Genomic DNA, 27,082 nt, shown 5'->3' on the forward strand with positions numbered 1-27,082 from the left:
CAACATAAAGTGAAGCCTGTAAAGTACAGCCTGAACTGTTATGAAAAATCTTTTTTGGCATCTCTGATAACAGGAAAGTCAAGACTGTGTTGCAATATGCTGACCTGAGCAGTCTGAATGCAAGTTGTACATATCTCTATTTTTTCTATTTTCTACATGAGTGTTGGCTTACAAATTAGAACCTCCTAATTATTTCCCATCTGTGCTACAATCATTGGGTTGCTTTGGTTTTCTGCTTTGCTTGTCTTTTGAATCATCTCAAGTTCCCTGGTCTGCTGTAGTTCTCTTAAGGCACAATTAAGGTCATAGTTAAGGTCATTTAGCAGCACCAACCCTTTTCAAATTCACTTGGTGCAATACAGGCCTTGCAAGCTTTCTGCTTAATAGATTACAGAACCTTTTTTTTTATTATTATTTTATCTCAAGAGATCATTCCAATGTTTTCCTGGAAGTGATAGTTATTACAATGATTCACTGATAATCCTTATTTATTGCCTTGCATGTGATAGCTTTAGGGAGTGCTTTCAAACTGTAATTAGCAAAGCATAAAAAAAAAAAACCACTAACTAATCAAAACACAAAAACATAGGAAATGTCATACTAGATCATACACCAGCCTGCCAAAATCCAAACTGGAATATTCTGATGATGGAAACAACCATAAGAAAAAGAAATTCACACTTTTGCAACAAAAATACAAGTTTACATACAGCTTTTAGTATAACAGATGAGTTTTTTTCCCCACACATATTTTAGCAAGTGATAACTGTTCCTAAAATGCTTACTTTTGATTAGAGACCACTTTTCATTCATTAACTAAAACAGATTTCTCTTTTCCTGTGACCAAGGAAGCTATCCCAGAGCAATCTGGAGTAAGAAATAACCATGCTCAGTCCTGTACTAGAAAATGATGGATAAACAATAAAAGTACAGTTTTAACACCTATTTTGGAAGGAAAGATTTGTGTTTCACTAAAGACAGTAGACTCATTATCATAAAAGCAGACGTATCCAGTTCTCTATAAGAAGAAACTATTCTGCTATACATTTTAGTTGTATATTGAACTAAAACCTTCTTGTCCCACTACCAAGTACACACACAGTTTCATCTCATCTGTGTAGAAATGATTAAGGAAAAACCAGAAAATTCTCCCTGAATATATATCAGCTATTTCAAAATAGGCTGTAATAATTTTATGTCTATATTTTACAAATATTCATAACCACAATGTATATCTTTTTCAGAAATATTCAAGTCCCCAGCTTGCCCATCCCATATTAAGTCTCTGCTTCTCTATCAGAAGGTAAATGACAACTGCTACACTAAGATTATGCAAAGCATGGGAGATGTTACTGTTATCCTGCAGACTGTTCAGTGTGATTAAAGGTTCAAGAATGACTGACAAAACTACCTCTACGTCTGGCTTCAATCAGCAGATGGTATTTCAAAACTAGTAGAGCAGCACATTCAATGGAACACACAATTAAAATGCACACACCTACATCAATTTTTTTTCTTCTGTGTAACCACTCACCATGTTAACTGAAAAACTGATGACATGCATGAAAAAAAAATTAGATAAGGAAACAAGGTACCTATGAGCAGCCCAGAAATACGCTTACAAGCATTTCTTTTTATGTCTTTTCTTTCTACTGTAGTCATCAGCATTTAATAACAATCAAGAATGAACAACAACCTACTTCATTCTGAAATGCTCCACAAGGGAAGAGGCTACTTTTATGAAATCATCACTTCCTACCTGTGTGCTTCCCCAACTCTGCCAGAGTATCCTGGTACATGCTCAGCATCTGGTCACAGTGAGCAATAACACTTCTGCGCATGTTGTCCCAGTGAGGAGCAAGTTCTCCCAAGTCTTTAAGTTCCTGGTTCCTGGATGAAAAGCCAAAAAATGAAGGCACTAATTAGAATCATAGAATTGGCTGGGTTGGAAGGGACCTCAGAGATCACCAAGTCCAACCCTTGATCCACTCCCGCTGCAGTTCCCAGCCCATGGCACTGAGTGCCACATCCAGTCTCTTTTGAAAGATCTCCAGACACGGAGAATCCACTACTTCCCTGGGCAGCCCATTCCAATGCCTGATCACCCTCTCCAGAAAGAAATTCTTTCTAATCTCCAACCTAAACCTCCCCTGGCACAACTTGAGACCCTGCCCTCTTGTCTTGCTGAGAGTTGCCTGGGAAAAGAGCCCAACCCCCCCCTGGCTCCAACCTCCTTTCAGGGAGTTGTAGAGAGTGATGAGGTCTCCCCTGAGCCTCCTCTTCTCCAGCCTCAACACCCCCAGCTCCCTCAGCCCTTCCTCACAGCACTTGTGCTGGATCCCTTCCCAGCCTCCTTGCTCTTCTCTGGACCTGCTCCAGCACCTCAATCTCCTTCCTGACCTGAGGGGCCCAGAACTGGACACAGGACTCAAGCTGTGGCCTCCCCAGGGCTGAGCACAGGGGCAGAATCCCTTCCCTGGACCTGCTGGCCACGCTGTTCCTGATCCAGGCCAGGATGCCATTGGCCTTCTTGGCCACCTGGGCACACTGCTGGCTCATGTTCAGCTTCCTGTCAATGCAGACTCCCAGGTCCCTTTCTGCCACTCTGTGCCCAGCCTGGAGCTCCCCATGGGGTTGTTGTGGCCAAAGTGCAGGACCCGGCACTTGGCCGTGTTGAACCTCATCCTGTTGGAATCAGCCCAACCCTCCAGTCTGTCCAGGTCCCTCTGCAGAGCCCTCCTGCCTTCCAGCTGATCCACACTCCCCCCAGCTTAGTGTCATCTGCAAATTTGCTAATTGTGGGCTCAATCCCTTCATCTAAATCATCAATAAAGATATTAAACAGGACTGGGCCCAACACTGATCCCTGGGGGACACCACAGCCGCCATTTTGATGCAGCCCCGTTCAGCACCACTCTCTGGGCCCGGCCCTCCAGCCAGTTCCTAACCCAGCACAGGGTGCTCCTGTCCAAGCTGTGGGCTGACAGCTTTTTCAGGAGGATGATGTGGGAGATGGTGTCAAAGGCCTTGCTTAAGTCCAGGTAGACCACATCCACAGCCTTCCCCTCATCCACCAGGCAGTCACCTGATGATGAAAGGAGCTCAGGTTGGTCAGACAGGACCTGCCCTTCCTAACCCCGTGCTGGCTGGGTCTGATCCCTTGTCCATCCTGCAGGTGCTGTGTGATTGCACTGAGGATGATCTGTTCCATGACCCTGCCAGGCACTGAGGTCAGGCTGACCGGCGTGTAGTTTTCCAGGTTCTCCTTCTGGCCCTTTTTGGGGATTGGTGTGACATTCCCCAACTTCCAATCATCTGGGATGTCCCCAGTGAGCCAGGACTGTCGATAGATGATAGAGAAAAGCTTGGCGAGCTCTTCTGCCAGCTCCCTTATCACCCTTGGGTAGATCCCATCTGGTCCCATAGACTTGTGGGGATCCAAGCAGCTCAATAGATCACTGTTTCCTTTTGGATTACAGGGGACTGTTTAGATTCTTGTCACCTTCTATAAGCTCTAGGAGCCAGCTTTCCTCAGGATAACCTGTCTTTCTGTTGAAAACTGAGGCAAAGAAGGTGTTAAATACCTCAGCCTTTTCTCCATCTTTGTCAACTATATTCCCGCCCATGTCCAGTAAAGAATGGATGTTTTCCTTGCCCCTTCTTTTGCCATTAATGTATCTGTAGAAGGACTTTTTGTTATCCTTCACAGAGGTGCCGAGATTCTGTTCACATTGTGCCTTTGCCTCTCTAATTTTCTTTCTACACAACTTGACTATATTCCTAAATTCCTCCTGAGTAGTTAGCCCTTTTTTTCACAATTGGTAGGCCCTCTTCTTAACCCTAATTTCTTTCAAAGTCTCCCTGTTCAGCCAGACCAGTCGTCTTCCCCACTGGCTTGCCTTTCAGCACACTGGGACAGCTGCTCCTGTGCTTTCAATACTTGCTCCTTGAAGTACGTCCATCCCTTCTGGACCCCTTTGTTTTCAAGGGCTGTTTCCCAGGGTATACTTTGGACTATTAGCTCACTGATCCATTGAACATTTATACTAATTAATTCAATTAATCCAAATTGATCAAAAGCACTTCCTAATTGAAATTAAAACTTTGTGATGTTGTAAAATCTGCTGATTTCAGCTCTGATTTCCTGCTACAACTTGACAAGAATGTCAAATCAGTGAATAATACACTAAATGCAGTGTTCAAAACTCATGTGGTTCAAATGCAATAGCCTGCAACCTGAATATTATTTCTTCAACAAAGGTAAGAAGGCTTCCAGGCTGTGTTCACAGCAAGTAACTTTTTGTGAAGAAATATTAGGCACCACTGTAAAGAATACAAAGTCTGCTCCAGCACTTGCAGCATAGCTGCTTGCACACACTCTGCTCTCTGCACCCTTTCATACACATCATAAAGACAATTAAAGCAGCTTTCTACAAGTCAGTTTAACCAACACACCAACCATATTTAATTTTCAAAACAAAACACACAAACAGAACCTTCCCCCTCCCACACACACACACATTTCTTTAAAACTTATCACCCTTACAGCTGTGTTCACCAGGTAAAAACAGAAGTGTTATGGAAGCCAAACATGACACTGAAAATCCAAAAGGAAATCCTTTAGCAAATTATCTGCTTTCCTGTACACTCTTTAGAGCTGACCTGAGTGAAACAGGGATCACACTAATTTCCTACACAAACAAGCAGAGTTGCAGTACACTGGGCTTGGACTGTTTCCAGCACTTGCCAAGTTCATCCTGTATCTGTTCCAGAGCCACTCTGAGGGAGCCTTTCTTTAAAAAACTCAAAAATCTCAAGTCTTCAAACCCTTGGAGTTCATCAGGAGAAAACTTGTGCAACATGGTAAACTAGTTTTTCTCATTTTCTGCAAGGTATCAAGCAGGCTGTTTCCCTGCAAGTCCTTGAAGTCACAAAGACTTCCAGAGGACAGCTCTTGCATACAGGGAAACTTCTGAGGCAAAACAGGAGAGGAGACAGAACCATGATGGAAAATACCAATGAGACTCCAGTAGTGGAACATACAGGTTTGCTTACAGCAAGTTCTGACCACTAGAAATAAAGCCTTAAAATTATTTTTAAACAGAAAAACCTCACACTAACACAATGAGTTACCATCCTTATCAGGTTTGCATTAGAGTGAACAGTATTAGAGTATTTAGGAATAATTCTGCTCCTGGTTAATAAAACAACCAAAATCCAGCAGATTGCACTGGAAGCAGAGCTAAGGCCTTCTGTTTATACACGTCCTTGAAAGTGTCAAAATGGAAAAAAAGATTACAATGCATGAACTTGTTGGGAGTTTATAAACAACGTATGATGACTTTTTTTTGTTCAATCTGAAAAACAGAAGTAGGTAAAACAGTATTCTGCAGACACTGGAGAAATACCACACAGTGAGTTGTAGGGCACATTAATACCCCATATCCAGAGCCTCTATCCAAGGGAAATCCCACTGCCAGGGATCTGCTCCCCAGCCTCTATCTAAGCCCACTCTGAGAGCTGTTGGTCCAATGCTCAAACCAACAAGATTCAGGTAGTCCCTTACCAATTGAAAATCAAAATGATTTAATTGGCTATGAGCTCATCAGCAAAAGGAAGGGCAAGCTCAAATCCTACCAAATGAACCTTAAGTTTTCAAGGAATTTCAAATCCTTCTCTTATTGATGCCAACAAGGCTTGAATTTATCTCATCTCAGAACACATCTGCATCACTGATGTCAAAATACAGCCACAACATTTAATAGACACATTTTTTCTGCAGTGTTTTAACAAACTAAGTGTGGAGTTTTATACTAACCTAGAGCTTACATAGCATGTAAACTTTAAATACCACCTTTTGTTTTCATTTTTTAAATTTTAATTTAAAAACAGAAAAATCAAGGCCATGATTTAACAGGATTCTATGGCATAGGCACTATTCCTCCTAAGAAGCCTTGCACATTTTACATCTATTTTTCAAATGCAAATAGATTGAGACATAGAATTTAGATATTATTGGTGTCTTGTGATTCCTTCATATTAGTCACTGTTGTTGTTGACTATTTCCCTTCAGTTATGGCTGAAAAAAGAATTCTCTTTCCTGTAACTTAGGTCTATGGTACCGTAGTACCAAGGTTTATCATCATCATCATCATCATGAAAGGCCTCTCCCAAAAGCAAACAGACTGAAGAAACATAATATTTTTCAAATTTGGAAGTTTATATTTCATGCTAATACACACAATGAAAATCTGAAATAAAATCTTCATTTGCTTTTAATAAAACTTTAATACTTATACCAGAACTTCTTTCACTGAACAGTATTTATAACATATATATAATTTCTAATATATATTGGTCCTATGAAGGGCAAATAAGTTGCTGATTCACTTTTCAAAGGAGCCATGGAATTTTGGATAGCTTATCAGCAGAGCAGTAAACTCAGAGCAATCTCAATATAATCTGAAACAGAGCTATTAATCATCTCCTTTCCACTCTCCAAAACCCCACTCTAAAAAGTCTTTTCCAGGTAATTACACTTATCATCATGATAGATCCCGTGCTCAGCATCACATTCAGTCCTCACAGAACCAAATCCAAGCTTTGTCAACTTCTTTCAGTTCAGCTCCTCAAACTCTCCCATGGATTTTCTTTTCTGTCAATACACAAGGGAAATTCCCACCCAAAAGCCTCCACTTTGGCTCCTGCCTTGATTACTTCACCAGTTTCCTAGGTGGCCTTGTCATAATCTTGCTTCAGTTGCACGTAACCAGATTGCAGATGATAAAGTCATTTCTCCACCCTCAGACATTAGCTAAATAACTGAAAAGTCTTCAGGTAATTTCTGTTTTCCATAGCCATGCTTTCCCTCAGTAAACTAATAATCCCAACTTTCACCAAGCAGAAGAATTCAATATTGGACCCCAATCTGCTGAAAACACAATTTACCACACTCACCATCAGAATAAGGATTAATGATTACCAGTGCTAAGACAAGGCAATTTTTAAGAGATAAAAAATCTTAAGAATAAGATATGAGAGTCCTCAGGATCCTGCAGCACTATTAGAAGTGTCATGAACCTGTATTTCAGGCTCCTACTTAAAAACCATTTTCTTTTACTCTGAATAACTTCCTGATTTACAAAGTTAGAATTTGTAGGCACTTTGCCCTGTAGGGGACTTGAGCTTTTCCCAGGTGGCAACCTGTGGTCAGTGACAAAAAAAAAAAAAAATCCAAATAAAGCATAAAACTGCAGCAAGATATTAAGATAAGCAAGATAAGTCAGATGGGAATTCCCTCAAATAACTTATTTGAATCTGATTATTCTGTCCCAGAAAAGGGAACAGCAGGAAAAGCTGTTTGCATCATTACAGACACAGCTCAAATATTCACAAATTGAAAGATGAGGTTGAAAAGATCAATATCTGTATAAAAAGTGATAATTAAGAGGAAATATGATTAAAGTGCATAAACTACAAATGCTGCATGAAGTTGAAATCCCAACTTTTGATTCATTCAGCTTCAAAAACCCAGTGATGGAATTCCTAGTCAAGCAAACATAACAACATCAAAACTGAAAACAAGCAGTGATTTTTGAACCCACTTTTGAAACCCACTTTCAGAAGACTTCAGAATCAAAGTGCTCAGCAGGATTCAAAGTGAGATGAGACTTCTGCAGATTATATTTGCAAAAGTTGTATAGCATTATAAAGGCAACAAAGATCTGAATATTTATGAGCTTTGGAGCTAACACAAACATCATCTTGATGTGGAAGGGCACTCCAGGGAAGTCTGCTGCCTGCGGACCACGTTAAGGACATCCCTAGGATGCTCCTGAGCTGGCAGTGGTCTGATGGCCACAGCAACTACTGAATTTCCATGTAGGTGGTGATGAAGCCTCATCATGTAGTCCAAGGGCTGTCAAAAAGAGACTGTAGGGTTTGGGATGATTGGTGACATAAGCTGGGGCACAGATTATTTTTGTCTCTCTCTTTGCAGTTGCAAGCAGAGACACTGGAAGAAACAGACAGACTAAGCTTATTATTACAAAGTCTTTCTTACAATCATTAAGTTCAAAGAACTACTTGGCTAATATTGCATGGTAGATGCAAAGTATCTCGAGAAGTTGTGTAAAAAAATTAAAAATTGGGAGAGAAAGAATTCACTGGAAAACATTAAGGAGGAAAAAGAAATAATTTCTTGATATAACCAGCAAAGCAGAGTGCATGACCCTTATGAGAACAAGAAAAAAGACTGTATAGCTCTTATTGAAACTTCTTCCAAATAGGTTTGAAAAATATAATCTTGAATGGATGTGTAGGTTTCATGCAGAAAAGAAAAAAAAGGAAAAACTAAAAGAAAAAAAAGAAAAAGAGAAGAATAAAGAGAGAAAAGAGAAAGAAAAAGGAAAACAGAAAAAAGAGAAGAAAAGGAGAAAAGAGAAGGAGAAAAAAAAAAAGAAGGAAAAAAAAGGAGAAGAAAGGAGAAGAAAGGAGAAGAAAGGAGAAGAAAGGAGAAGAAAGGAGAAGAAAGGAGAAGAAAGGAGAAGAAAGGAGAAGAAAGGAGAAGAAAGGAGAAGAAAGGAGAAGAAAGGAGAAGAAAGGAAAAAAGAAAAAAGAAAAAGAAAAAAAAAGAAAAAAATTACACATGCACAGGGGTTACATATTTCAGATTGTCACATCAGTACATTTCAAGTTTGGTTAACTGTAGTTAACACTCGTTTTTATCAAGAGATAATCTTAAGAGCTATCAGACAAAAGGAAATTTAAATTACAATTTAAGATAAAGTACTGACTGGCATTAACACGTCACCTGGATATTTTTTACAGGTAATTGCTTCACATCTGTCAACACTCAAGCCGGAATAGGAATAAAGTGAAACAGTCTGAGGATGATAAGAATTGGCCTGAGATTAACAAAAAAAAAAAAAAAAATTACTCTTCTACACTAACTGGGGAAAAAAGATGCAGAGAACTCTTGAGAAGAGCCTCAAGATGCTCCAGTGTAAGATTCCTTCAAGTTCAGAAAACTGACACAATATCCTTCTCACATTCTTTTACTAATTTATAAATACTCAAGAGTCCACAAGAGCACAGCCCTGTAATTATTTCAAAAAGCAAAGCCCAAAGCTGCAGTTCCAACCTGCACACTCCTAAGGTGAGGTGATGCAGATGCTCCCACTCCTTGCTTGTGTCCTGCTAAAAGCTGCTGCTTCTCTTGCTTGGTCTTTACTCCTCCCTTGGACTGACACAATAGTAATTAAATAATCATTAAAACAGTATTGAATACTCAGTATTCAATATGTAAGTATGAATACAACAGTATTGAAAAATCATTAAAAAAACCCAAAACACCTATACCAACAACAACAAAAAAAGAAATATCAAAAAACAAAAACAAAACCAAAAACAAACAAACAAACAAAACCAACCCAAAGCCATGGTGATTCTTTACTGTGACTTTATCCAAGGAGGGGAACACTATAATATGAAATAATAGCAAACTCTATTTACATTGTGCCTTTGGAGACAGCAACACAATAGTAGTAAAAATGGTTAAAGTAATCCCCTAGCATTTAAAAGGCATTTACCCATGGGGCAAATGGAAATCTGGGAAGTGGATGAACTATGCAAGTCAGAATAATCTATTTTTATTGCTTACTAAGAAACCTCCCTGCACATTAGTTATTTCAAACAAGATAAGGCAATAAATCCCAAAACACAGCATTAAATGAATAAAATAAAGTATTATAACAATTCATACCATTTTTATAACCTATCATCTCCATGCATAAGTATGTATCAGTCCACTAACTTTATTAAAAGCAAGATTCTGCTCTCCCACATGCTCTTCTATTGGCATAAAAAGATCATAAAGAAGCAGCAGATGGGGTGAGTAAAAAAAGAAGAGCAGCTCCTATTGAAGGACAAACAACCACTGTAAAAACCCCAGGCAAATAAATGGCTCTGATGAAGGGAGCTGCCTGAAACTGCAGAGGATGATTCTGAGATGCAGCATTACCTGCTGGTGTTCCTCTTTTCCATGAGAGCAGATGCCCACCTGTGCCTGAGGTGACTTTCATGGAGAAATAGGCAGGATTATCATCATCTCCATCTACATTTAGGGCAACCAGGCTGGTGAAGGGACTCGAGCACAGATCCTATGAGGAGAGGCTGAGGGAGCTGGGGGCGTTCAGGCTGGAGAAGAGGAGGCTCAGGGGAGACCTCATCACTCTCTACAACTCCCTGAAAGGAGGTTGGAGCCAGGGGCGGGTTGGGCTCTTTTCCCAGGCAACTCTCAGCAAGACAAGAGGGCAGGGTCTCAAGTTGTGCCAGGGGAGGTTTAGGTTGGAGATGAGAAAGAATTTCTTTCTGGAGAGGGTGATCAGACATTGGAATGGGCTGCCCAGGGAAGTAGTGGATTCTTCGTGTCTGGAGATATTTCAAAAGAGCCTGGATGTGGCACTCAGTGCCATGGGCTGGGAACTGGTAGTGGTTCAAGGTGTGGACTTGATGATCTCTGAGGTCCCTTCCAACCCAGACAATTCTAAGATTCTATGATTCTATCCATGATAAATGGAAAAAGAAGGTATGCTTTCAGGGAAGCCCTGGACTGCTTTAAAATATTGCTGCTTTCTGCAGTTCTATCAGCACAACTTAGGAGTACCCAAGGACAGAATGCCATTTTCGATGCTCCACTTGGAATTTGGATATACAAAGGATTTTGGCACACATTTCCTTCCCTGCCCTCATTGTTTTCCCAAACCATACATCTTGTAAGGATCCTCAGACATCCCCTTGGTCACAAGGCCAAACAAATGTTTCCAACTCCTTTATTAACTATTAATGTTTCATTTTCCATTGCCTGGATGTTTGTCTGTGCTATTAGCACTGCCCAGCCCCAATGCCCAACACACCACAATGCTGCTCACACCTTTGCCATCTGTTGCTTCTTTAAAAAATGTGAACTTTTCAGAATATTTACATTTTTAACCAGCTGCTGATGCCCACACATCTGAAGTCAGGACTGCACCCTAGCACAGCTCATTGCTCAAACCTTAGGAAATCCCTGGATCCCTACAAATCCTGAGCCATCAATCCAGTTACAGCTGTAATTCCTTAGCAGCCAAAAAGATAACTGTATTTTGCCTATTCAATCCCTCAAATCAAGATTTTTAGCTCATCAAGTACATTATTCCAGCTCAGAAAAATAAAATTCTGTATTTCCTGGTACTGCCACCTCTTCCTTACCTTCTCATATCCTCCTTTATGTGCAGATTGATCAGTTCTTTGGGAACATGGAAAGAGAGGGTGGTCTCAGCCATCTGCTCCCGGATCCTCATCCACTTGTTGTCAGAAGTAGGGAATCTATATAACTTACAAATTGGGTTTTTTAACACTGCAGAGAGGAAAAATGACATCACTGCTTTGCTGTGGCTGTGTGACTCTGAAAATTTACAAGAACAATTTCACCCCCAAATAAAACATTATTTCCTCCTTTGCTTCCAGAAGGAATTTCAGAACCACTAAAATTCTATTAAAAACATTAAATTTTCATTTAATTTATTACAGCAGCATGTAGAGGACAAAGTGATGCTAGTAGAGCACATAAATCCCATTTTACCCACACAGTAGGTATCATGTGAATTTAGCATTTCAGTGTAGGAAGAATGTAAATTATGTTTTCTGTCCTAAGATAGAGTTTGTAAAAATGGAATGCACAAATACACAGGAAACTCCCAAACACCATTGCTTACCATCTGCTAGAACCAGTCCCATTGCTAATAATTTGTCTGGGAGCAGTGAGCAAGCCTCAGAGTTCAGCTGAGTCTGATGCATCCTCTCTCTGATATGTACACATGGAAGCACCAACACAGAGGGTGAGGATCTACAATAAAGGAAACTTGACCATTCCCATGGGCAGATTATCATTTTCTGTTGGTTTTTCTTGATGCTTTCACCATGAATTTTAAATGATGCCTCAGACATAAGAGGCTCTTTTCTCTATTTTACCTTTTTATCTCTATTTCCTAAAAAGTTTAAGTATCTCTACCTCCTAAACAGTTAAAGGTGGATATCACCTCAGCAAGAATAATATGAACTTCCTTATTTTTCCTTAGTTTCACTTTTATTCTTTTCTTTTTTTCATTGTAAAGTGCAATAAGTTTACATCCAAATGATTGGCAAACTCTCCACAGTGTTACAAATTAATAACTGAATTTTGAGAGAAATATAAATTCAGTTTCTTGGGGAATACATGGACCAGTGATAAGCTTCTGTAAAATATGATGCTAATTCCCAGTCACTCAGTAAGTGTCTCACAACTCACTTAAGGGCTGAGAGTGCCTTATATTAAGATTTAAATTTTAGAAGAAAAACAATGTGCATCTATGCCTACAGGCTTAAGGATTCGCATAAGGTTATTTTTTCAGTTTCACAGTTTAAATGCTTGATAAACAACATGAGGCAAAGAATCAGAAATCTTTACAATAGGATACACACAGACTAAATACATCTGCATATGGAATCTATAATATGTTGTAAATATTTCTGTATTTACACATTTGGGGCAAGTAGTGCAGACAATGTTGACATTATCAGGTTTCCTTTAATACACTTCTAATACTGATATTGCTCTTTTCCCTTTAGTCCTTTTTTCTCACAGCCTCTAATTCTGCCATACTGAAGTTTGTCTGGCTTTTTTTTTTTTTTTTTTAATTTTTCAGATGGTCCAGCTACACAGAATGAGGGCAGAAATGTGCAATAGAAGGTTCTGTGCTTTATAAAATTAAATTCTGACATGTGCATTTTACCACATCCATGGCAATCCACCCAGCCCTGACATAAGCCTTGGGAAAGAAATCTCAGTATGTAAGAACTCAAAACTTGAATTTAACACCTCAAACACACACCAAGACTCAGCCTTTATTGCAAATTCATCCCCCTCAGCTTCTAATACCAACAAACCTGTGCACATGCTATTCCTTCAGAGTGGATTAATAAGTTTTTGGGCAGAGTTAGTGTGTGGCAGAACAAGCTTAAGGAGAGGATTTACAGCCATATTAGAAACCCAGTCTCCAGGCAACCCAGAGAGCTTTGATCCATATGAATCCCAGTCAGGGAGGCTTGCTGGGGAAGAAGTCTGATTAGTTGAGAGCAGAGACTGAATATAAAAGGATAGGAAATTTCCTAAGAAAAGTTGAGATTTCAATAAAAAGTGTGACAGACAAAACCTAGAACTGGTGCCAAATGTCAGCAGGGAAGTGGAGGCAACACTAGGGTGCAAAAAGGAAGTGACAAGTAGAGGAAAGAGGCTGAGGAATAAGTATTTATTAGGAATCCCTATGACTGAAAACTCTTCCTGATATCCCTGCCTGCTGTCATTACTTAAATATGCATCTGCAGGTCTGCTCAACTCTTTTAAAAACAAAAAAATGACAAAAAAAAAAAAAAAAGACCAAATCATCCCTCTGTTCTATGCTTGACTTCATAAACCCCAGTGCTATTGAGGTTTATGGGATTTGGGGTTTATATTGTGTATTTATAAATGAGAGCAATGAATGTAGAAAAGGTAAGTGCTGTACATTCTACAGATGTGCTGTAGAATCACATGCAAATACTCAGAGTATTTATTTTTACAAAGTAAAAAAACTTCATTATTCATAAAACTGACACCTACCTTGGAAGTTCCAAGTTATAACAAAGTGCATTCCCAAACACAGCACTTCCTCATTAAAAAAAAACAAACTATAAAAAACCTCAGTCAAACCCACCCAACAGAGGCAACAAATTGGAAAAAATCAGTTGTGAATCAGTAGCTTTTTCTGACCAGAAATGCCATTTCTTTAAGATCCATGCATCCATATCATGTGCAGAATCAAAGAATGGCTGCACTGAGGTAACAAAATTGTTCATCTGGCTCTGTTTATCTCCAAGATAAATAACTACCTAGAGATGCAAGATACTCTCCCTGTCTCCAGCTATTTTCAGTTCTGGTATTTCAGAGCCAGATGTAGTTCCTGTGTGTTTAGTAATTCTAAATGAATATTTTTTCCACAAACATTATCTAGTCTCACATAAAAAAATTTCCCAGCTTCTGATCTAATCTCAACAAATCACAGAAAAAAAAAAAAGCATTCATACACACATGGAAATTTTTATTTTTTTTTTTTCAGGTTTCTAGAGCTTCCTTCAGACCACAAAGGTAGTTTGATAGCCTCCTGTCCTATCAGTGAAGTCACACAAAAATCTTTCATTAAAGGTTTTTAGAGGTTTTGAAACTTAAGAAAAATTTCTTTTTAACTGGATGCAGCAAATACACAGAATTCTTGACAGCAGGGTGGTTTCAGGTGACCTATATAACTCACTTGTGACATGGTTACAATGGAGATTCATAAACTCAGGCTAAGAAAACTTTTATGGTGCAGCATATCAGGATGTGATATTTCTGAGTATGATGAAAGTGAAATAGATCTATTCAGTGCTCTACACTCAAGCCCAGATTTGACCTAGAATTGAGAATGCCTTGCCAACAGCTTCCTTCATTTTAGGGCACAGCTTCCAGATCAAACTGAAATGGCCACTTCATCAGCTACAAGAAAGATTAATTCTCCAGGGTATTCAGCTGCAAATAATGTGTAATTTCTTCAGAACGTCACTCAATGACATGGCAAAACTTAGAAGGTTAACTCCATGTAATTGACAGAGTTAAAAATCATTGAGCAGTAGAGATTTAGGAATGGGAAGTCTTAGTAGAGCTTCAGACAGCAACGTTGACACTTCTGAAAGTTTCTTTTTTTTCCAATTTTCTCAGTAAATTGATACCTTTCAGTGTTTTGTACATATTTGACAGTCAAACTTGAAATTTCTGCATGATTTAAAGTCTTAAGAGTTCTGCCCCAAATCTCTGAGATTTCTTCAGGATCTGATATTGCATTGGAACAGTTATTTTTTATGGATGCTGTATTCTTACCTGCATTTAGGGAAGGCAAGTTGTCTTTGCCACTTACACCTTCACTGACTGTACATTCACGAACCAATGCACACTGCAAAAGAAATGTGAGCACTAATGTAACACATTCAGCTACCACAAGGTAATTCAGAGCATTTTACAAAGGGCAGACTGCAAAAAAAATCTCTGATAATGTAATATTCCAACACTTAATTATAATTTTTATATTTCTGTACCAATATGCTGCAAGACAACAGGAATTACAGCAGAGAAAATGGCAAAGTATTGTTCCAGAATAAAACAGCTTTCCTACCAACACAATGGAAGAAGTCAAAATATTTTTTTGACAAGTTCTGTGCTTGGAGAGAGCTTTCTTTTGACAAGGCAGTTTTCACATGCACAGTATAAGAAAGCATTCCATGATTTTTTTCAACAAGGAAAAAGGAGGAAGCACAAAAAGTCTGTAAAATGTGTTTGACATTTATGGTTGAAGTAATTTGTTATATGATCAAATTGGAAGATTTCTCTGCTAAGACTGGTGTATAAAATAAAAGTATTAAAAGTCTATGGAAAAACCAACAGGTACAAACCTATGTTAATTGCACAAGGCTGTGTATTTTTATTGCTTCTCCCCCTAGCAGAAGAAAAGCATCCTTCCAAGGTGACAGTGAGCTCTCTGTTCCCAAGGCTTCCCCAGTTTATCCATGTTTTGTTACAGAAGCAAAAAGCAAGACTTGATGTACTCTCTCCTAGTTGCTATCTCAGACTGAATTTAAATATTACCTTCCTCTTTTATGAGAAATTTCCTGGACATGGTTTCTCTAATGAGTTAGCAAATGGAATTAAGAACTTTGTTCTTTCAAGTAGTTCAATAACTCCACATTCTCACAATTGTATTCTATGAATGCATAAACTAAGGCTCCTGGGTAATGCAAATAATCCATAAAACCACCAAAAACACAGCTGTCACAAGGTTGGTCTTTTTGATAAGTATTAGAAACCCCTAGAAAGCTCCTCGTAAAGCTTTCTTGTTCTCCCAAGCTAGTCACAGCTTATCCATTATATCTCAAATAAATGTGAGAAGTCTCTTTCCACATTTTGAATGGAAGAAAAGCAAAATGAAAGAGAAGACTGAATAAACAGTTCACGTTGCACATTTTGTGCCATTTATTTAGTACAAACCCAGAAAGATTTCACAGCATTTGTTGGCTTCATCAGAACTGGTCCCACTGGTCCAGTGCTTTAGAAGACTGTTAAGGTCCCTTGAGAAAAATGGTTAAAAAAAAAAAGTAAAATCTCTCCTCAGAGGCTGTCCCAATAGCAGGCTGCTTTGGCTCAGCAGAACAGATATTCAGAACAATTCCCTTTTCCCCAGAAATACATTCTTATTACCTATAAATAATAAATGCTACATTTTACATTCCTTGCAGCATTACCTATAGGTTTTGGGTTTGTTTTCATGAAGTGTGGAATAAATTAGAATGTATAGCATGACACCATAGTATTGGGTGCTGCAAAAATTGTCATTTAGAATGGGGACACAGAGCAGGTACTTCAGTTGCCATCAGTCAGGGACCAGTTGAAGAGACTTCTTACCCTGTGACATTCAAACCCTGATTTCCTCATTCTGAGCTATTTTTTTTAACCCATCCCAAGCCCAAACCTCTTGTCATCACAAACCATCTGTTCCACACTCCTTCATTTACTTCTCCATTCCTCTCACACCAACTCCCCCCCTATCACCTTTAATAATAAAAGTTTCTCTGACACTTTTGCCTGCAAGAACCTGCTCAAGAGCAGTTTTGCTGAGTCTTTCCTCTCATCCCACAACACGAGCACCCACCCAAACTCAGAATTCCTACATACACTGCCCTATGCCAGCACTCAGAGGCTCCATTTGCTTCATTATCCCTCCTGTTGTTTTTCCCCACCATGAAATGCAGCTAAACCTGCCCCTTTGCAAGAGGATTCACCTCTTCTTTGGCTTGTCTGTCATTCTTCCCAGGCTTTCAGTATTTTGGGAAGAGGCTGCACATAAAAAACTATGTGAATGGGACTTCAAAGGCAGAAAACAGAGGAACTGTCCAAGGGAAAAATAAGTCAGATTTTATGGCACCCCTATGGATGGTTTTTTGATCAGAAGTGATTAAATATGGTCAGTTGAGGTCAATATCAGCTCATTTTTTCCTCAAGATGGCGAGAGACTTGGAAACTAAGAGCAGAGATTAACCCGAACTTTTTCATGAAAAACTGTTTTTAATTCAGGGAGATGAAGTGTACACAGTACTTTACTCCAGAATTTTTTTAATAAATTCTTAATGCAATTTGGAATGAGTAATTTAGGTATTTGGTACAGCTAATCATTCTAAGTTCGTGCAAAGAACTTAATTTCTACCTTTTGATCCTTGGTGTCTGTTGCAATGTGGTCTGTTTCCCCATCTTCTACCTCTCTCATCTTCACAAGATTGACTTCAATGGTACCAACTGTCTTTCCACCATCAGATGTCCTGGAAAAATACAGAATGACATTGGGTCACCTGCAGCACTGCATTCCTTTAGTGAAAATATTGTCAGCAAACACATAGACCCCTCTCCATCCTGTTAGATGCATCCCTGTTAGATGCATTCAATGGATTGAATTAATTATTTAAAATCATAAAGAAAATGTTAACAACAAGGCTTGCTGAATTTTCCCTAAATCATTCATCACAGTTCAAGTTTTTGTCATGAAAACAGAGGATGGTTAAGTGCTAGAAATAGTGGAAGAATCCACAAATATTGCCAGGATTTCATTCTAAACATTATTCTGCCTGTGGATCATCAGAGAAAAGGCTGTAACCTATCACACCAGTATCCCAGTTATGATGTGCAACCTCACAGCACAGTTTGCTGCTTTGTTTCCTAACTCAATTTGCAAAGAAAGGACATGCTCAGAGCACTAATAAATCTCCTGCTAAACCAAAATAATGAAACTAATCTGAATATCACTTTTGGTCTTGCCGTTCCTCCACAGAGTAATTATTCAGAATAAGTCCAATTTCTTTAACTATATGGGAGAAGATAATATAGTTCCAGGCAAACTCCTTTATTATCATCTCCAGAAATAGTTTACTTCAATCAGGCACAAATAAGTAGCAATTTAGATTTATGTCTGCAAGAAAAGAGTAATGCTCACTGCCTTTGGAAGAAACAGGAGTTTAAATGCAAGAAAAAAAAAAAGAAAAAAGGAGGATTTTACAGCTTTCACTAGTAGCAAAACATCAAGGTTAATGGCACAGTCTGTCTCCCCTGACTTAATCTGAGCAGCTGGACTTTAGGAAAGGAAAGGAAAGAAGAGTGACAGATCACTTAATAAAAGTGATGGAAGGTGACATTGTTAGTAATGGAGAACATCACTTGTGCCTGGCTGCCAGATGGATTTTATTGCATCCCCCACAACTCTTGGGGCCTGGCCATCCAGACAGTGTTTTACCCAGCAAAGTGTACACCAGTGCAGTCATTCAGTTTCTCCAAGAGAATGCTGTGGGATCCAGTGTCAAAGGCTTTACTGGAGCCTGGTTAGACAACATCCAGAGTCTACTGGATCCACAACACCCAGAGTCTTTCCCAGGTCATGTTATGGGAGATCAGATTTCTCAAGCAGGACCTGCTTTTCATGGACCAATGCTGGCTGGGCCTGATCACCTGGTTGTCCTACACGTGCTATATGATGACACTGATGATGATCTGTTCCACAACCTTCCCTGGCAGTGGGGTCAGGCTCAGCAGTCCATAATTCCCCAGATCCTCCTCAGATGCTGGGAGCAGCCCCGTGCCAGCACCCATCACCTCCAGCTCCCAGGCAGGGCAGCCCCAGCTCAGATTTTCCATGCTGCCTTCTCCCACAGGCAGCCTCTCCCAGAGTCCTCAACTGTGTCCCAGGTGGGGGTCCCCATGTCTGCATACATCTCCCACAAGTTTTTATAATCTGCATTAAATTAAAATACAATAAATGTATTTCTGCATGCAGTATAAGACCTTAACTGAACGCACACCAGCTCTTTACAACTGACTATAAGTTAAGCTCCCAAGTTGGTCTTTCCCAGGAATGGATAATTATTAATCACACTAAAACAAAACTTTAATTTTGTCAAGTCTCAAAATACAGCCATCTCCAAGCTTCACATTTCAATACCTATTTGGGTTGCAAGCCATTATCCTTTAACATGCAACTCAGTAGAACAATCTAATCTTGCAACAAATCAAATTATGTATGTTCTTATATAAAACCTTGCAAAAGACAAATAATTGTTCATATTTTACATGTGTCACTACTTTGTTTGCTCTAAGCCAAATTAACTACTGACAATAAAGGGACTATTAAAAAAGAACCAATTCCAGACAGCCTAGCAAACAAAGAAGCTTATGTCAATTTTAAAAGTATACAAAAGTAATGAGGAAGAAGGGTTCAATTTCCAAAGGGTGTTTATGACCAAAAGTTCATAAAAACTTTGGAAAGCACGAGAAGAGCTTAAGTGTCTTCTCAAAGAAAAACACTTCCCATTTCTTAAGGTTTCTGGCTTGAATTCATTTGTTTTCTCTTTCCTGTATCAAACCAGCATGCAAACCTGGCTGCCCCAACAAAGGTAGTCCAGCATTTCCAAGGAAAAAGGGAACACAACAAGTGTTAGCAAATGACAAATACCTTTAGAAATTTGTATACATGTGCTGAGTTTTCAACAGCTTAACTTGTGCCAGATCAAGTGTCAGCTGGACACCTCATTATCAGGATGACTTAAATAGCCATCAGCACTTTACTGTTAACCCTGCTCTGAAAGGAAAACATACATTTGACTTCCAGAAGTAAAATGCTCCCCATCCACTTTTAGGTAACACAAATTGCTAAGGCCAAAGAGACCTGGAAGTCTGAGACTGACCTATATAAACCAGATCTGATCTAAAAGTACATCAGGGTAAATTAAGATCATAAGCAGATCTGTAGCAAAGCAGAGGTCAGTTTGGAAATGAACAGGTTCAAGGAAATGATGCATGTTGCTTGAAGAAAACAAAATAAAAATGGAAATGCCAGTTACACTTTCTTAGTGTTTCTTTTAGTGTTTCTTTAGCACACTGAATATTCCCCCCAGCTGCTGTCATTAAAGGCTTTGCCTCAGTACAGCTGTGAGCACTGAATTGCTTGCATGCATGAGCAGCAATATGCAGTGGAAGCTTTCTCCATACTTAAAGCTTTCTCACATTTAAAAATACAACTGATCTAATTGGGCATTTTTTTCAATTATTTTCTTCTCAAAAGTAATTCCTGTTTTGCTTTCATATATTTGTACTGTTACAATTTCAAACACACAGCATTTGCAAGAGAAGGTGATGCAGTGAAAGTTTAACAGTGGGACTGCTGCACTGTAGCTGCACTCCTTCCATTTCTCTTAACTTTGGAAATATGAAAACAAAACCTGAAAAACAGAAAGCCCAGACTTTCTTTTGTGTGCTAGAGGCATACAAATCAACAAAGAGCTCCATAAACATCCAGGGAGAAACTGTCATTAATTGCATTAGACACTGAATTTAAAATACCACTGGTGGGAAAGAGCCATTGAACAACAGTCATGTCATGCTTTTAAAACTATCAAGCAACACCATGAGATTAAAATGTTGCTTGAAAGAAAACTAAAAGTGAGAAACAGAAATGATGCAATGGGGAAAAAAAAAGATAAAAAAACCCCTAACAGTCACAGTTAAATAAAATCTGTATTATTTTGCACTGCAGCAACAGAAAAAGTCTTGTGCATGCACAGACATAGATGTACACACTTCATGCCATTTGCCTGGACAGAGAGGAGACAACACACACTGTTAAATGAAATATCAGGAGACTAATGGGTTTTAGGATACTTCCTAATGCATTAAGATAGAATCAGCCTATTTGCTGTAGTTTATTAAAGCTGAAAAGCACACTCTGCACTCACATGGTACAGCAAAGACTGTCCCTGCATCAAATTATTTACATTTGTGAGACAAGAGATGCTCTAGACCCACAGGAGAAAGGACTGCACTTTGAGAAGCCTGTGTAGTGACAGTGGGGATGGGGTATACAGCAACATTTTTTATAAAAAGCATCATCATGATGAAATAAATAAATGGCTCAAACTCTAGTTGGCTTATGGAGCTGGAAGACTGCTGGATTTTTTTAGCAGCTGGGGACAAGGAGCACTTGATATCTTTCCACAGAGCATCTGCCTTTGGAATATGACCAATGAAAATCAGACAAAGTATTGCAAGACTGATTCCTAAACCAGATTTCGGATCCAGTATCCCAGGATGCAGGCTCTGGCTGCCAAGCTGGCAATGCTCCAGTCTATTCCCAACCATTCAGTCCAACACAACTGCTCACTCCACATTTACCTAAGCTGGAGTCATGAAGGATCCATCATCTGATGAAGCCTTGGGAGGTGTTTGTGAGTAAAACAGTAGTGTTTTAAACTTAAAAAAACCCCACAACTACTCTGTGTTATAAACACTGGGTTCTAATCACTGAGCCAAACCCAGAGACTTTTGAAGCCATCATGAAACCTGCTCAGGTTTAAAACCACAATTACTTACTAATGCTACTGATGTTTATTAGACAGAGATTTCCTTACCATCCCAAGGATCACCAGGTCATTATGAGTTCCCAAATGTGAGGGAATCATAGAATCATAGAATCATAGAATTAGCCGGGTTGGAAGGGACCTCAGAGATCATCTAGTCCAACCCTTGACCCACCGGAGCAGTTGCTAGACCATGGCACTGAGTGCCACATCCAGTCTTTTTTTAAATGTCTCCAGGGATGGAGAATCTACCACCTCACCAGGCAGTCCATTCCATAGCCTAATCACCCTCTCCATGAAGAAATTCTAATATCTAACCTAAACCTCCCCTGGCACAACTTAAGACTGTGTCCTCTTGTCTTGTTGAAGGTCATCGGTGAAAAGAGTCCAGTTCCCACCTCGCTACAGCCTCCTTTCAGGTAGTTGTAGACAGCAATGAGGTCTCCCCTGAGCCTCCTCTTCTTCAGGCTGAACAGCCCCAGCTCTCTCAGCCTCTCCTCATAGGGCCTGTGCTCGAGTCCCTTCACCAGCCTGGTTGCCCTCCTTTGGACCTGTTCCAGGACCTCTACATCCTTCTTAAACTGAGGGGCCCAGAATTGGACACAGTACTTGAGGTGTGGCCTAACCAGTGCTGAGCACAGGGGAAGAATCACCTCCCTGGACCTGCTGGTGACGCTGTTCCTGATCCAGGCCAGGATGCCATTGGCCTTCTTGGCCACCTGGGCACACTGCTGGCTCATGTTCAGTTTCTTGTCAATGCAGACTCCCAGGTCCCTTTCCGCCTGGCTGCTCTCCAACCACTCTGTGCCTAGCCTGGAGCTCCCCATGGGGTTGTTGTGGCCAAAGTGCAGGACCCAGCACTTGGCCGTGTTGAACCTCATCCCGTTGGAATCGGCCCAGCTCTCTAGTCTGTCCAGGTCCCTCTGCAGAGCCCTCCTGCCTTCGAGTTGGTCCACACTTCCTCCCAGCTTGGTGTCATCTGCGAATTTGCTGATGATGGACTCAATCCCTTCGTCTAAGTCGTTGATAAAGATATTAAACAGAACTGGGCCCAACACTGATCCCTGGGGGACACCACTACTGACCGTCCACCATTTTGATGCAGCCTCGTTCAGCACCACTCTCTGGGCCCAGCCCTCCAGCCAGTTCCTAACCCAGCACAGAGTGCCCCTGTCCAAGCTGTGGGCTGACAGCTTTTTCAGGAGAATGCTATGAGGGACGGTGTCAAATGCCCTGCTGAAGTCCAGGTAGACCACATCCACAGCCCTCCCCTCATCCACCAGTCGGGTCACCTGATCATAAAAGGAGATCAGGTTGGTCAGACAGGACCTGCCCTTCCTAAACCCGTGCTGGCTGGGTCTGATCCCTTGCCCATCCTGCAGGTGCTGTGTGATTGCACTGAGGATGATCTGCTCCATAACCCTGCCAGGCACTGAGGTCAGGCTGATGGGCCTGTAGTTTCCCGGGTCCTCCTTCCGGCTCTTTTTGTGGATTGGTGTGACATTCGCCAACTTCCAATCGTCTGGGATGTCCCCCGTGATCCAGAACTGTTGGTAGATGATAGAGAGAGGCTTGGCGAGCTCTTCTGCCAGCTCCCTCATCACTCTTGGGTGGATCCCATCCGGTCCCATAGACTTGTGGGGGTCCAAGTAGTTTAAGAGGTCACTGACTGTGTCCTTCAATATTACAGGGGGGCTGTTTAGATTTTTATCACCTTCTATAGGCTCCAGAAGCCTGCTGTCAACAGGATAACCTGTCTTTCTGTTGAAAACTGAGGTAAAGAAGGTGTTAAATACCTCAGCCTTTTCCTCATCTTTGATAACTATATTCCCACCCATGTCCAGTACAGAATGAATGTTTTCCTTGCCTCTTCTTTTGCTATTGATGTATCTGTAGAAGGATTTCTTATTGTCCTTCACAGAGGTAGCAAGATTCAGTTCATGTTGTGCTTTTGTCTCTCTGATTTTCTTTCTACATGACCTGACTATATTCCTAAATTCCTCTTGAGAAGTTAGCCCTTTTTTCCATAATTGATAGGCCCTCTTCTTAATCCTAATTTCTTTCAGAGGAAGGAGCTACCCAGACCTATTATAAGCAGCACGAATCTGTGCCCAGCTTAGTACATCTAGTGATAAAAGGCTGACCCCAGCATTCAGAGAGCAAGAAGGTAACAAGCTAATGGGGAAAAGGTGAATTAAATGGACTGAGAACAGCAGCCATTTACCTCCAATGTTGTTCTCATTGATGCATGTTGAATATGCAAATTTAGGCCTGCTAATGTGACCCATGGCTATACCTTTCTTAAAATAAAATAAAATTAAAGAAAGGCTCATGAACACAAAGAAAGTAGACTGTGTATTTGCACAACTGTGTTAATTATCAATGACAAAGGGATTGACTGCCTGGAAAGTAAATTTGCTGACTTTTACTCTATCAGGCAGCCCCTTTCTCCTGTGCATAATAACAAATACATGCAATTACTACAGACTAATGCACAGATTGTCAGAAAATTATGTTACCTACTGATGCAATATGTTTTGAAATATGCAGTCAGTAATCTACTGCACAGAACTCTTTATTCTGTGAATTCACAATGAACCTTACTGCAACCAATACATTTTGTAAACAATCCAAGTAAAAACCTGGTTTGCAGAGATTTGTAGCTGGTGTCCCTACTCACTACTAAGTTGCAGTGGTGGGAAGAGGAAAAAAGCAGAGAACAGTTTGTCAACAGTAAGGAATCATAGATATATGCTAGCCCTCCACAAAATAACAGAGACACAATAACATTCCTTTAAAACCACTTTTATAATATCACATTATTTCTCAGAAAGACAATGGCAAGACATAACAACAGAAAAAAACAGTGAAAAAGCAACAGGATTCTAGTATTTCACCGATATTTACAGAGCACACTATGGAGATATTCCCAGATCCTCAAATCTCTACTTCAGACCTAACAAAGGAGTATCTCTACATCACAGGCACTCCCTGGTGAACTCCCATACAAAATTTATCAAGAAGAATTAAACAGAACTGCATGCAGTGACAAAGCCTTGGATACACCTCCTATCCTCCTGATGGGCACTGATACAGTAGGGAGATTAGAGGAAAGCAAATTCAGATTATTAGACTGCTCTGGTTAAGTTACCACTGAAGAAAAGCAGATAAGTTCTTCTGATTTTGTGCTACTGAAAAGCCATAATCAGGAATCAATTCTACATTTAAAAGGTCACGATTTTATTCTTTAGAATACATCCAACCAACTAATACCTATTATTTACCATATCTGCAAATTTATTTCAATTATTTTCAATAATATTTGTCTTCTACCAAAAGCTGCATAAAGAGGATATACAAAGCCATAAACATTAATGAAAAGCAAAACTGAAAAGGCTTAGAGGTTCAGCTGAAACTAACCTGTCAACCTGTCATCTATTGCTTACTAGTCATTTATCTGAACTTATTCTTTACAAAACACTACTGTTTTTAAAGTTTCCTGAAATAAATCTGTCAGTTATCATGGCATCTTTCAGGGGCATTCTTTCAGACCAAGTTTTCAATATGTCTGTTAGAGAGGCTAAGTCCCAAAATACTTGAGACCACTTGAAATTCTCTAAAAACAGATTTTTACAAACATTATCCTTGTATGTGTTTATCTAGCCACACACTTCCATACAGAGTTGTCAGTACATACTTTATCTGATTGGTTTTGGCACCTTCTGTGTTTGGGAGAACTTAAAATTAAGGGATTGTAAACACATTCAAGTACTACTGTAATACTAGGAGGGCAGGTGCAGTTATGAAACCAAAATACTTCAAGCAGCTTCCATTTCAGAGAAATGCAGCATCCTTGAGTTAGTGGAAGTACCACAACATTGCTGAATGGGTCATAACTTGGTCCTTGAGCCAATTCAAAGATGGCTTCATGTGCTCAGGATAAAGAATGTGACACAACTGTCCCACAGCACCAATGTACAATAATCCAGAGAGAACATACACCAGCATCTCAGTTTTCCTAGCCAGAGCTTCCTTCTTCCCACAATTTTGCCTGCATAGAAACAGGGTGAGTTTGGGCAGTTGCTTTGTGAAGCTTACATCTAACTCCCCAGGAATCCCAAATAAACCTCCATTGTGCTTGCAAAAATCAGCTCAAGAAAATCCATGCATTGTATAAAGTCCAATGAATTCAGTTTGAAAAATCACCACCTAAAAAGTTCCCCCTTATCTTCAAGAAGTTTTTATCTGTATCCTGTTTCATCTTAAAGCATACAAGCCAGTACTAGGGGTGAAAACAATTTTTTTGCTCAGTGCACAGCTTTGAGAAACATCTGTTCAGCCCAGCCTTAGCAGTTGAACACTGGGTCTGACTCTACTGCAGCTCTGCGCCCTATTTCTTTAATTAGAATCATACATCACGTTAATATTAATTAATATTAATTCATAAAACCACATACATCAAATGAAACTGAAAACCTCATGTTCCTTTCTAAAGGAAATTTTGAGAGAAAATCCTTTATTTCAAGTTCCCTGCAATTCTTCCAGAGGTTACCATACTGAAAAATGACTAACCTTTTCTATTCTGACACAAGGAAAATTCCAGATTAAAGAATGGGTATTATTCATTTTTGACTCTGGGCATGGTAGAAACAGAAGCACTTTAAGTTGACATCTAATATACCTGAACCAATATGAATTTTCAAACACAGTCAAGCAGCAATCATTCACATGTCAGCAGTGATTACTCCTAGAACAGAGGAAAACACTTACCTGAGGGTAAGGGTCAGCTGTTGCTCCTTTGACTTCACCAAGTCTCCTACTTTAAAAGTTGTACAGCCCAGGAAGCTTCGCTACAAAAAAATAATAATAATAAAAAAAAATCAAACAAAAAAAAAAGCAGAAAGACTTAGGAATCTTTCTTTAAGACCTAGAAAATTACTGCTTTCCAATATACTACCTGGACATGCCGTGTGATACAAATTTGTAATGCATCTACACCTTGATTATCAGTAAATTAATTCTGAGGTTCTTTATCTTCTATGTTTCTGATTTCTAGATTACAATAAATGCTATGTCTGTTTTAACAACATTGTTCTTACTATTCCATGAAAATGACTTTTACAACATCATCAAGAAAACTGCAAAGAGGAAAACAAATGCATCATCTTTTGACTTTTCAGCTATTTTTTAACCTCTCTTCATATTCTGTTGCATAGTGCTAAAATCTCATTTGGACAACTTGGCCAACAGGAGTATTCTTGGCCTAGGAATAATAGGAAAGAAAATACAAGTCTACAGCCCTCTTCTATCCCTTTGTCTTTCAAATATACAACTCAGTATCACTTGCTATTAGTAGATTACAATGAGATCATAAAATCATATTGAATATTTCAAGAAAATACTAAGACGTACAAAAAGTTTGGTTTTATCACATTATGCTACTTTTACTATGCTACTAAAATGGCAAAGTAAAATTCTAGGGCAAATTATATATGCTGTTGGACGTAGAAATTCAAGAGGAATTACAGGCTCTGAGGCTGCATGAAGA

General features: G+C 39.6%; 1 protein-coding gene across 1 annotated transcript in view; it reads right to left on the bottom strand.

Moving 5' to 3' along the window:
* INPP4B (inositol polyphosphate-4-phosphatase type II B) overlaps nucleotides 1-27,082 on the bottom strand; it is a 272,455-nt gene that overhangs the window by 76,714 nt on the left and 168,659 nt on the right. The window contains exons 10-14 of the mRNA XM_030450753.1: nucleotides 26,305-26,384; nucleotides 17,346-17,457; nucleotides 14,972-15,044; nucleotides 11,251-11,398; nucleotides 1,760-1,890 (exon numbers count right to left, since the gene is read on the bottom strand). Of these exons, the coding sequence (XP_030306613.1) occupies nucleotides 1,760-1,890; nucleotides 11,251-11,398; nucleotides 14,972-15,044; nucleotides 17,346-17,457; nucleotides 26,305-26,384 (544 nt within the window). The remainder of the gene's footprint in view (nucleotides 1-1,759; nucleotides 1,891-11,250; nucleotides 11,399-14,971; nucleotides 15,045-17,345; nucleotides 17,458-26,304; nucleotides 26,385-27,082) is intronic.

Source organism: Calypte anna, chromosome 4B (assembly GCF_003957555.1).
Source record: "Calypte anna isolate BGI_N300 chromosome 4B, bCalAnn1_v1.p, whole genome shotgun sequence".
NCBI classification, from domain to species: Eukaryota; Metazoa; Chordata; class Aves; order Apodiformes; family Trochilidae; genus Calypte; species Calypte anna.